The 12,320-nt window shown below is 40.9% G+C and overlaps 2 protein-coding genes across 4 annotated transcripts; both read left to right on the top strand.

The window, feature by feature from the left end:
- The first annotated feature begins 2,382 nt into the window (after positions 1–2,382).
- On the top strand, positions 2,383–7,879 carry LOC408652 (protein suppressor of white apricot). 3 transcript variants are annotated; one of them, XM_006568722.3, is made up of 8 exons: positions 2,383–2,621; positions 3,538–3,707; positions 3,812–4,014; positions 4,176–4,398; positions 4,710–4,792; positions 4,892–5,062; positions 5,157–6,976; positions 7,196–7,879. In XM_006568722.3, exons 1-8 carry the CDS (start codon positions 2,425–2,427, stop codon positions 7,356–7,358), a joined length of 3,030 nt encoding a protein of 1,009 aa, XP_006568785.2. In that variant the 5' UTR covers positions 2,383–2,424; the 3' UTR covers positions 7,359–7,879. The 3 variants fall into 3 exon arrangements, with proteins under 3 accessions (XP_006568785.2, XP_026302248.1, XP_026302247.1); XM_026446463.1 differs by having other exon boundaries at positions 2,402–2,996; positions 7,196–7,878; XM_026446462.1 differs by having other exon boundaries at positions 2,420–2,929; positions 7,196–7,878.
- A 1,723-nt stretch (positions 7,880–9,602) lies between these two features.
- LOC408650 (inositol oxygenase) lies at positions 9,603–11,617 on the top strand. Its single transcript, XM_392190.7, has 6 exons — positions 9,603–9,759; positions 10,039–10,222; positions 10,311–10,519; positions 10,587–10,723; positions 10,787–11,017; positions 11,094–11,617. The coding sequence occupies exons 1-6, from the start codon at positions 9,742–9,744 to the stop codon at positions 11,200–11,202; spliced, it is 888 nt and encodes a 295-aa protein (XP_392190.2). The 5' UTR covers positions 9,603–9,741; the 3' UTR covers positions 11,203–11,617.
- Positions 11,618–12,320: the final 703 nt, after the last annotated feature.

Here is a 12,320-nt window from a genome sequence, read left to right as displayed (position 1 = left end):
AACGGACAATTCGTGGTTTTATGCCTTAACTATCTAATATATAATAATACTCGTCTAATACTCATAGCGTACTTAATATTTTAATATTTTCTAATAGGATTAGAAAAACTTCCTATTTGCACAATTTCTCGTTAATTTCGATTGAAGTTTGTGTGTATTCATGACAAAGCGAACGCTAATTGAGAATTTGCGGCTGTTTCTGTTAAAATATTTTTCGGAGATAGGTTTTTGTTAGATATTAATAAGAATAACACAACGATTTAATACGATTACAGAATCGATTATTCGTTAGATAATGATATATGCTTATATAAATAAATTACAATAGATCTTTTTTTTTTTATTTCTACGATGAAATACATTATCAAGCGATCAATAATATGATATTTAAAAAAGTTTTATCCATAATCTTGACAAACTTTTGAGCAAGTTTTTTTTGAATCAACAGCCTGCATAATTATTAAGAATATATAATGATTTGATGCAAGATTTTTATTTCTCTTAAAAAAAAAAAAAAAAAAAAAAGAAAAAGAAAAAAGAAAGAAAGAAAGGAAGGAAGAAAAAGAAGAAGAAGAAGAAAAAATAATCGCAGTTTTGTAATTTAATATTCGAAAGTGTAAATGAAAGAACGCATTTATCATATGATTGATTTTGTATTATGCATGTACTGGTTTGCGATTGATCGAAATGGATTGACTTTCTTTTTTGATTGAATCAATGAATTTTGAAAAATCACGAAAATATCGTATTATTTAAAAATGAATGTTTTCCATAAAGAAAAATGAATACAAATGAAGCAATGACGAATATATTGGGAAGAATGAAACGTACAATATAAAAATTAAATTATATGTATATTGTACTTATATGCCAGTATTATTGGTCGTGCATATCAGTACATAATACACGAAACAATGAATAATGACTTAACGATTATAACATGCCTTCCGAAATGACCGATATCGATTTATATCAAGGATTGTGTAATGTGTATACGGTCATTATTTATCTACATTCCATACTTTTTGCTAAAGTAATTACTATTCTCGAACGATTTGTATTTTATTCTTATACAAACTCATTACAAGTATTTTGCGAGATTAAACGAATATGTAAATGACATGTACGAACAAATTCCATATCGATTTTTTTCGATAAAATAATTGTTATAGCTTTACGATAATTTTATTTCGAAAACGAAATTTGTCTCGATTTAAAATTAATATAAAAGAATCTCAGACATGAATGTCCTATCATTTTACAACAAACGTAAATATATCTAATTTTTCTAACAATATCCTGATTTACTGATTTCTATGAAATATCCCCAAATTTTAATTTTAATTTTAATTTTAATTTTTCATATTGATCATCATGTCAATCAAATCTAAGCTCGTAATTATTTTAAATATGTTGCCAACTATATAGCTCAAAAAAAGGTTTTTTATTTAATATCTTACGCATGTACGAATGATACAAAATATGCTTTATTTTTATGTATTTTTTGTGTATATGTATATGTATGTCTGGTATATGACAAAACATTGAAATTAGTATCGTTATTTCTAAATACCGTAGATGAAATATAAAAAAAAAAAAGACAGGAAAATTGGAATAAAAGGAGAACAAACATTGAATAAAAATTGACTATCGACGCCATCTTTCGAGTATCAAGACATATCTCGAAAAGAGCTCAACAGATGGTGCTGTAATCATTTCTATACTTCGCCGCACTTTGGAAATAGGGCTGATTTCCAAATTGTGGCCGATCTCTATTTTTCTTCCATCTTTCCCCCACTCCTTTTTTCTGCATTTGCTCTTAACAAAGGGCAGAACATCAATTAAACGTATTTTCATGATTTCTTTTCTTTTAGGATTACGCAATATCTTAATCTTTAATGTAAAAAAAAAAAGAAATAATATATTCTCGGCTTTATAATAGAACTCGTGACCTTGAAAAACGTAACGTATCTCGATATTCAACGAGTGCTGTATATATCGTTACATAAGGATAGATAAGGCGTAGATTATATAGAAGAATAATCAAGTATAAGAATTTACATGTTCGAGAGAAATGAATAACAAAAACGGAGGAAAGATATTCTTTAATATTCGTAATTTCTAATTTGATAAAATATTATATATGATTATTATATTATATACAGTCGATCGATTTGTTATTAAATTAAATCAAGAAAATTTGATCTCGGTATATTTTTTTCCATCGTTTATATCGATAAAATAAGAAAAATCGTAGAAATTTATTATATTAATATTCATGTTTCGAAGAGATATAAATTATTATCGGCACAGTATTGGTAGCGTTTCGCAGCTAACTTTAATTCTATTGGCTATCCCTTGAACATATACACTTACATATATATAAGGTGGAACGCAAACTCGAGTAGTATCAGTGGATGGAAAATGGCGACATCGAAAAGTCAGCGTTGGATGGTAGATTCGGGCATTCTGCGTAAAAGAAATGGAGAAGAGGAACCACAGGAGCTGTTGGTGTTTGGATATAGCTGCAAATTATTTCGAGATGATGACAAGGCGAAAATGATTGATCAAGGAAAGCATTTGATACCATGGATGGGCGATAGCACGTTGAAAATAGACAGGTCCGTTTCCCTAACCTAGACAAATTTATCATCTAGGATATTTATTCTTACATAAATGCACCGTACATATAACCTTTAGAAGAACGATTAATCGAAGCTAAACGAAATGCAGCAATTGGGAAAATTCAAGCATAAAAATGGTTTACGTACGGATAAGCAATTTGGAGACTGTTTAAGGTTTCTGCAGGTGTCTTGGCTGCTTGAACAGGCGGTGTGGAAGCGCGATATATACGCGCTCTGCACGGCCGTAGAGCAACGTGCTCTCATTGACGTTGGTGTTTGTGGCTGACCGTCGGCGCAGCAGCAAGGTGAGACACAGCGTAGAGAGACAATCGGCAGCTGACGATTGTAGGTGTACTACAATCGTTCAGCATGGTATGTATTTTAGCGTTCTAGAATCGGGCGTACCGGTATATGTACATAACGAACGCAAAACGCGTTTTCCAGTTGTTCGCTACTGCTTCTGGATCCGTTGCCAAAATTGTACGGTATATATATATATAATCGAACGATCGTGTACACGTAAGATTCGTTGTTGTTTGATCGAATAAACGCGAGAGAGAGAGAGATTTCGGTTACTGAAAAAAACTTTCTATCAATTCTTCGTAATAGAAAGAATCAAACGGATCAACTATCAATCGTTATCGTCGTTGTTTTAATTATCGGTAATTTTTTATTGGTTAATTTTTAAACGTTTTTTTCCAAATCGATAGTGAGATATACAAAGATAAAACGGGGAATGAAATATGAATGATCGAGTATGGTATAATTGTATTCTATTTCAGAGAAATTTTGACTTTGACTCAAGCAGGGTTCGCTTCGTGACATTAATTTCCAGATGCCGCAATCGGGCAAATTCTCCGTAAAAACGCATACCATCTCTTCCACCTTTAAATTGATTTATGTATGTGTATAGATACGATGGACGCGGTGCTCTGGGGGACTTGCGGATATACGAACCACCGACAGGTGGGTTCGATCAACGAACCATCTTGACGGAAGATGAAATAAAAGTGGAACAATTATGCGACGAAGAGCGGTATCGGTCTCTTTACAATAACGAAATGGAAGATTCCGTTTATCACGGTGAGTAAGAGATAATAATTTATATGTGATATGTGAAATTAATTGATAACGAAAGATGGAAGAAGAGTGAAGAAATATTATTATAATATACATCTCGTTCACAGAGGAAGAAATGAAACGATTGCATCAAGCTTTGGATTCTGAGAATACGTACAGTCAAGTGGCGTACGACTACAACGAGGAGGGAAACGGATCCAAAATGGCGTGTGACGATTCCCAGAGTCCAAAACGTTCGGAGGGTTCTCAAGAAGAAGATCAGGCTTTCGTCCCACCGGCTGATTTGGAAATTCCAGAAGGGATTCCGTTGGTTGGTAAAACAAATAAAAAAAATATAAAATGAGAAAAGATAAGATCGATATTTTGTGTAACGGGGGAAAATCTTATTGTATAATCTTGATCACAACTCATCACGTACTACGATATGATATTTATTTTTCGTTTTTTTTTTTTTTTCATTGTACGAAATAGCCGGAAACGCAAAAACTGAATGCCATCATAACAAAAACGGCGTTGTTTATAAGTCGTCAAGGTGGACAAATGGAGATTCTGATTAAGGCGAAGCAAGCGAATAATCCACAATTTTCCTTCCTGTCGATAGACGGACGGCTTCATCAATATTACAGATGTATACTGGACGCGATCAAGAGTGGGAAATATAATCCCGAAAAACAGCCGGAGAAAGAAGAATCCGGTACGCATATTGTTTTTTATTTAAAAAAGAAAGAAAAAAAAAAAAAAGAAAAAGAAAAAAAAAGAATCTCACATCTAATCGGAACAAATTTTTCAAATTGTTATTGTCGTGTTAATATAATCGAAGAGAGTTAAAGCAGGATTTATTTACCCACATCTACTTTGATTCTACTTAGCTTTTCCATCCGTAAGTACTTCCACGTTATATTTGTTGATCCGTATTAACCTTTTGTAACACATAGGAATCATTAGTAAACTTGTATATACACGCTTGGATATACGTTAAAACTTGCCATTCATTTTCAATGATAGAACAAGAAGAAGGATCATCCGATCAAGACGACGAACCGTATCTTCATCCGAGCTTGGCTTCGTCGTTCACCAAGATCGAAGCGGTGTGTATTCGCAACTCGTGATAAAGTTAATTCGTACGTTTTCGAAACCGTTAAATACGTGCTTGTACGTATAATAAAATCTCGAATTGGTGTTTCCAGGCACCCAGTATACCGAGTATACAGTACAAACCATCGGCGGATTGTGCTTATTCGATGCTTGTAAATAAAATAACCGGGAAACCACCGCCATCGAAAGCACCGGCCCAGCATTCCGAAACAACGATTCAATCGGCAACCGGAATAGGATATTATCATCACGTGCCAGGACAGGTATAACACGGGAGTAAAAGTCTGATCTTATCGAAGATGAATCGATTCGGTGGGGAAACGATGAAACGATTCTTATTCTTCTTTCCTTTTGTAGAGCTATAACGCTTATTCGAACACGGTTACGGGGACAGGGACGATGAGTGGAGCGGGGACAGGGATGGCTACGACAGCGATCACGCCTGTACAGTATTCCCATGGGCCGGTGATATACGGGCCAAATGGGCAGATACAATCGCCGTTGCAAATCACGGTGGCGAACATGCTGCCATCTGCCAGCGAAATGGTGAATTCGTCGCAGATCACGACCAACGAAACTCAGCTACCGTTGGTACCGTACGGATCCACGTCCCAGAAACAATTGAGCAGGCCTTCTTTTATCGTTCCACCGGCGGATGTGCAAATAATCATCGACAAAATGGCCAGTTACGTTGCGAAAAATGGTAGGGATTTCGAGGCGATCGTGAAGAATAAAGGAGACCCGAGATTCAATTTTCTCGAGTTGTCGCACCAGTATCACGGTTACTACGCGCATAAGTTGACGATATACGAGGGTGCTGTGAACCCAAAGGTATTGACGGAGGAGGAGTTGTTGCAGAAGCAGGAGCCCCAAGAGGAGAAGCAAAAGAAGCTGGAAGAATTGCAGAAGAAGCAGCAGAGGATGGAAGAGGTTCAGAAAAGAGTGAAAATGATACAGGCAAAAAAGAAGTGCGAGCCGAAATTGAAAGAGGCGACGTTGGGGATGGGAACGACGGCCACGGCGCTGGCGACGACGATTGCCACGACGGCGACGGCGACAACGACCACTACGACGACGACGATGACGACGACAACGACGCTGACAACGACCACGACGACGATGACGACGACGACGGGGACGATGACGTCTACCACAACCATGACGAGCATGTCGACCGTGTCGACCATGCCGACGGTGTCGACGATGACGACAACGACCATGACGACGATGATGATGATGACAACGACTACGGGGACGACTACTACAACGACCACGACGATGACAACGACGACAACCTCGTCGTCGTCGTCGACGACGATGATGGCGACAGCTGCAACGACGACCGCGGCGAGCACAGAGGGTGTAAAACAGATAACGACCGTGTCGTTCTCGATAAAGAAGCCAAAGGACGGCGAGACGGGGGTGATCGAGAAGCGAAACGCGCTCTTGTTGGAGGAGAGCGACGAGGACATGGAAGAGGAGGGGAAAGAAATTGGAAACTCGAAGCCGAGCTCGCCGCAAGATTCGAGCGAGCAGTGCGCGCTCGTGGTTCTCGGGACCTCGACCTCGACCTCGACCTCGACCTCGACTTCGACCTCGACCTCGACTTCGGTCGAGAAGGAGAACGTGGTGGTCGGTGGAACGTGGAAGTCGGAGAAGAAGTGGAGGAACGAGGAGAAGGAATTGGTAGATCTTACGGACGAGATTCTGGAGGATTGCCAGAAGGAGATCAGGCACAAACAGGCGGAAGAGAGAATCAAGGACAAATTGGTGGCGGCTGCTAGGGACAAATTGGCGGCCAACTCGAGGGAGAGGCAGCTCCAGTTGGAGAGGAAGAAGAAAGCGGCCGCGTTCCTGAGCCAGATACAGAGTAGCGGTTTACCGAAGGGGGCCGGGGGGGCGGCGGCGAATCAGACAGGGGCGAGGTGCAAAGACGATTCGGACGAGGTGCACTCGGTCCCGTCTCCGTCCCCCTCGCCGTCGCTCGAGGACGCGAAATCCTCCTCCTGCGACTCGAGGAGCACGGGTGGAAATTCATTGATGGACAGATTGAAGAGCGCCGATTTGACCGGGAAAAGGTCTAGGCCGCGGTCGAGGAGTCCAAGCGGGAGTCGAAGTTACACAGATAGGCAAAAGTTTCACAAGAAACATAAAAAGAAGAAAAGTTCTCACAGAAGGTAACGCGACTTTTTCGATCGATTTAGATCACGCGTTTAACACTTTACGTTTTCGACGTAAGCGACGTAGCGTACTTGATTCTCTTCTCTTTCTGTCTCTTTGTTTCTCTCATTCTCTTTCTCTCTTTCTCCTCCTCCTGCTCCTCCTTCCTCCCCACTCCTCCCGCTAATCTTCTCTCTTCCTCCGTTTCTCTCGCATTCATCGTTTGTTTGTCGCAGCAACCACGACAGTCCGAGCAGTTCTCGATCACACAGATCCAAGAAGAGCAAGAAGTCCTCTTCCAAGCATAGGTCTCCGTCGCGAACACCGTCTCGAAGGCATCATCATAGCGCGCGGCGAAAGGGAAGCAACTCCTCGTATTCGGATTCGAGCTCATCTTGAGAGCGTGCTCTCCTCGTATTTGCATACGCGCGTAAAAACTTAAACTCTACACGTACGGCACATATATACATACATATATACGTGTACGCATACGAGTTATATATAAGTGTGCGTGTAAATACGTATGTATACATAGTTTCGAGGATATCTATGTTGATGATTAATGAATGCGTCGACGATAATCGAAGGGTTCGTAACAAAAACGATCCTTCGAGAAAACAAGGTCACGAAACACAAGATTCACCGCAATTTTACGATTATTGGTTATAGATGTATCATTTCTTCTGCGCGATTGCGATTGCGATTCAAGGGAAAAAACAAGGGTTTGTTGACGTTCGTGTAACGAATATCATTTTGTAAGCGAAAATGTAAATTGGATGGAAAGGCGAGGATCCGTTCTTTTGAAGAAGGATTGGGGGAAAAAAAAGTCGGCGAGGGTCGTTTTTGATACGAATCCCTTTTCAATTTAATATAACTTTTGTCCAATGAGAAATAAAAAAAAAAAAAAAAAAAAAAAAAAAGTCAACGGAAAAGAAAAATGGAAGAATAAAAAAGAAGAAAGTTTTAACAAGATATCGTATTGTTGATGTAATTGTAATTTATTTATTGCTTCTCCTTTATCCGACCATGGATAATATAAATATAACGCGCAATTGAATAAGATATATGTATATATATATATATACGATAGATGAATCGATGACACGGAAATGCGACCTAACGAATCATCGTGATTCGATTCGTGAAATCGAAACGAGTCGAGTTTGCATCGATTTTCGTAATCGTAAACATCTCGATGATCGATCGTGACGTATTCGTAAAGAAATCTATATCCGAGCGTATCTTTTTTTTTTTTTAAATTCGGCAGAGAAACATCTTTATTTTTTTTCCCTGTTTAATGGATAAATATTTTGTTTCCATACATGTTTTGATACGTATTGTATTATATTTAACATCAAAGGTTATCGATTCAAAGTAGTATTCCACATACATATATATATATATATATACGTATTGTATATAATATCGCGCGGTATCGATGGATTGAACGCAAACACGAGAGAAAAAAGCAAATGATGCGATCTATTCCGAGTATCCACTCTCTTTATCCTCTTCTTCCTCCCCCCCCCCCTCCATCTCCTCGAACGTTTCTATCGTCTAAATAAGTAAGCCAAGTAGTTCTTCGTCGGTAATTCGTAGTACGAAAATAGAATCGATGCGTTATGCATTTAACACCGATCGAATATAAACTGCCACGAGGATTTATTTGCGCCAAATCAATTGCCGCCTAATTGAGTTTAATAAATCGAGAACGGATCGTTCGAATTACGCAAAAGGCTACTCGAAAGAGACGCGAGGGAACACCTGTTCGAACGGATAACATTGGACAATCTCTCTCTCTCTCTTTCTTTTTCTCACTAGAATGTCGGTAAATAGGTAAAGACGAACGTTTTTACCGATCGATTTCCCTATATTCGTTCCTTGCTAAATTCTATCCCCACTCCGAAATAAAGGAGCGAGATGAAACAGAGTGACTTTTCACGAGCGGATAGAAGGCCTGTATCGTAAATACGTTATTTTTCGTATCATTCGCGTAGCCAAGTACCAAGGAATCTTTTTTCTTTCTTTTTTTCTTTCTTTCTTTTTCTCACCGAATAAAGAATACCATTCACGAGCACGCACCCAGATATCTTTGTGCGTCGCTTTTGACGCGATTACGTCAAATTATGCCTTTTGTCGCTTTATATAACGGCATTGATTAATTCGAATCGCGAAATAAGATTGCTTTCATAAAAGGTGGAGGGAGGGGGGTGGGAGAGAAGCGTTGACAAAGAAGAGGAAAGAGGGATCTCGATTTACTCGGGTATCGATTCGGGTCGAATATCGATGGAAAAAAGAATGGAAGTGCACGAAAAACTTTCCGAACTGGGCGATGATCACGATAACGATGAAAGAACGAAAATAAATATTACTCGTGAGGGAGAGAGAGAGAGAGATAGAGTTGATCCTCCTTGAGAGAAGAAGAAGAAGAAGAAGAAGAAGAAGGGGAGGAGAGATTGGGATACTATCGGAGAGTGCACTAGTGGTAAATTGTTAAATTCCACGATATGTTTTTTCCCCCCTCCCCCCTCCTTTTTTTTCTTTTCCTTTTTTTTTTCTTTTCTTTCCCTTTATCTCGCGCGTTCGTCGCCTGTTTAGAAACGCGTGCGAATGTGTTCGGCTCGAGATAATCGTGTATGGAATATTACACACGTGACCATACTTTGATCAAGCAGAGGTCAAGTGTGAATTGCCTCAGATTTATAAGTTAACTCGGTCGCATGGGACCGGTCAGTCAGTCAGTCAGTGTTGCATACTCAATATCAGTCGGAATAATAGATAGATGTCGACGCAAACGTTGGTAAGTATATCGACAAGAGATAGGAGAGGGAGCGAGAGAGAGAGAGAGGAATCGAAGATGGGATTCTAGTATCTCTCTTCGATTCTCTCGATTCCTCTCTTTTCTTCCTCGTCGATCGAGAGATACGCGGGATGAAAGAAAGAATTCGAAATGATGAATGGCCAAGAAAAAAAAAAAATGGCAGAGATTACCAACTCTTGGTTTCTTCTCCTCCCATATCTCGAAAGATTATTTAAGAAAAAAAGGATAGGTGATTAAGGAGCGAATTTGGAACGACAGTTACAGCCTCGACAGGCGAGGATCTTGGATCCTTCGGATAAGTATAGGCCGGAGCCTGTTTACGCGGGAAAATTGAAAAGGGAGTTCAGAGATTACTCGGAGGACCGGAACGATCCGGTGAAGGAGCGCGTCAGAAAGACGTATCAGAAGATGCACTCGAACCAAACCGTCGATTTCGTGCGATGTGAGTCATCAACGTACAAATATATACAATAACACAATTCAATAGGATGGAAATTTAATTTTTCGAATCCCCTCCCCTTCTTTTCTAGCACGCATGAAGGAGTGGTTGCGATTCGACAAGTTCAAAATGACGGTGAAGGAGGCTCTGACCAAGTTGAACAATCTGGTGGACGAGAGCGACCCGGACACGGATCTGCCAAATATCGTGCACGCTTTCCAAACCGCGGAATTGATCCGCAAGGAGCATCCGGATTTGGATTGGTTCCATTTGACCGGTTTGATCCACGACCTGGGCAAGGTAAGAAGAAAGGAGGAGAGAAGAAAGGAGGAGGGAGAAAATACTTTTCCTCTTCTCTTCGACGCAGGTGATGGCGTTTTTCGGGGAGCCGCAGTGGGCGGTGGTGGGCGACACGTTTCCCGTGGGATGCGCCTGGGCCGACTCGATCGTGTACAGGGACACCAGCTTCGAGGATAACCCGGACGGCAAAGATTCCCGATACAAGTGAGTACGAAAAAGGGAAGGAAGAAGAGACGACGTAATATCGATTATATCGTTTCGTTTCAGCACGAAATACGGCATGTACGAGCCGAAATGCGGGATAGAAAACTTGCTCATGTCCTGGGGCCACGACGAGTATTTGTACCGCGTGCTTGTGCACAACAACTGCAAGCTGCCCGAGCAGGCTCTGGCGATGATTCGTTACCATTCCTTTTATCCGTGGCACGCTGGCGGCGACTACATGCACTTTTGCACCTCGAAGGATATGGAAACGTTGAAATGGATCGTCGAGTTTAAGTGAGTAGAGAGAGGAAAAAGAGAGAGAGAGAGAGAGAGAGAGGGAAAAGTGAGCTATCGAACGATCGCGTTTCAGCAAATACGATCTGTACACGAAGAACAACGAGGTGCCAGACATCGAGAAATTGTGGCCGTATTACGAGAAACTGATCGACAAATACGTGCCGGGGGTGTTGGAATGGTAACGGAAACACTGGATTGGATTGGAAGATTGGACATTTTTGGCGCGCCAAGCGAACCGTCCATCGATCTATCGATTCTCCACGGCTTTCGAGAACAAAATAAAAAAAGTGGATATATATATATATATATATCCTTTAATCGATGTACGATACGATAGAATCGTAAATTTGTTTAGAATTTTCTTAGTAAAAGGAAGAAAGTAATGGGTCGAGCGTTGATCCAATCAAGGTCTATGACGAGTAGTTTATCGAAAGAGGGAACAAGAAAAGATGAGGAATGGATGAGGTAGGAAACCTTCGCTCCAATTTTTCCTTTCCTTTTGTCCATTTCTCGAGCAAAGTACAACGAAAGCTTCGAATGATTCCGTCACGTCATCAAAGAATAAATGAACAAATAAACAAAATAAACAAATAAAAATACCCTTGTTTCACGACGAAGGAAGGAAAAGGGAGGGAGAGAAGAATTTTGCGTTGCGATGCGATGCGACGCGTCGTTGATGCAATGTTGGGAAGAAGCTCTATAAACCACGGTTGGTATGCGTGGTTTCGCGGGTAATCGAAAACCCATCTTCTTCGTCGCCGTTGTCGTCGTCGTCCACTTTCGAGAAGACCCATCCGTCCTGTTCCCACATCCGATTCGTTCCATCGATAAGGGGAGGGAACGGAAGCGTGCCTCTCTCTCCTTGACGGGACAGAGAAACTTCTCTAAACGACGACTTCTCTTGCTCTACTCGAGGAAACGCTTCGACGAGGCTTCTCCTCTTTATCTCTCTCTCTCTTTTTTTTCAAGAACGGGGGAAAAAGCGCTCGCGCTTCCGTTCCTGGGGGTGAGAAAACGGCGCATCTCCCCCGTACTCTCGGGGGGGAGGCGTGTAGGCCGGTGGAGAAGGTCGGCGCGGCGGCGAAATTGGCTTAGTCATCGTCGCGTTATTACGGGATATTACGGGGTATTAGCGGGAAGAGCCGCAACGACCGACAACCATTCGTCCCCGCGGAGGGGAAGAGAGATCGGCCTGCTCGTGAATCACGCTTCTCCACCTTGCGAAGCTCGCGTCGAATTCCTGGAACTAACGCGACGCGAGGTAAACCGAACGAATGGCAGCATTTAGCGGGGCGAGGTG

Source organism: Apis mellifera, linkage group LG2, assembly GCF_003254395.2.
Source record: "Apis mellifera strain DH4 linkage group LG2, Amel_HAv3.1, whole genome shotgun sequence".
In the NCBI taxonomy this organism is placed as follows: domain Eukaryota; kingdom Metazoa; phylum Arthropoda; class Insecta; order Hymenoptera; family Apidae; genus Apis; species Apis mellifera.
This window is presented reverse-complemented; position numbering and strand designations above follow the sequence as displayed.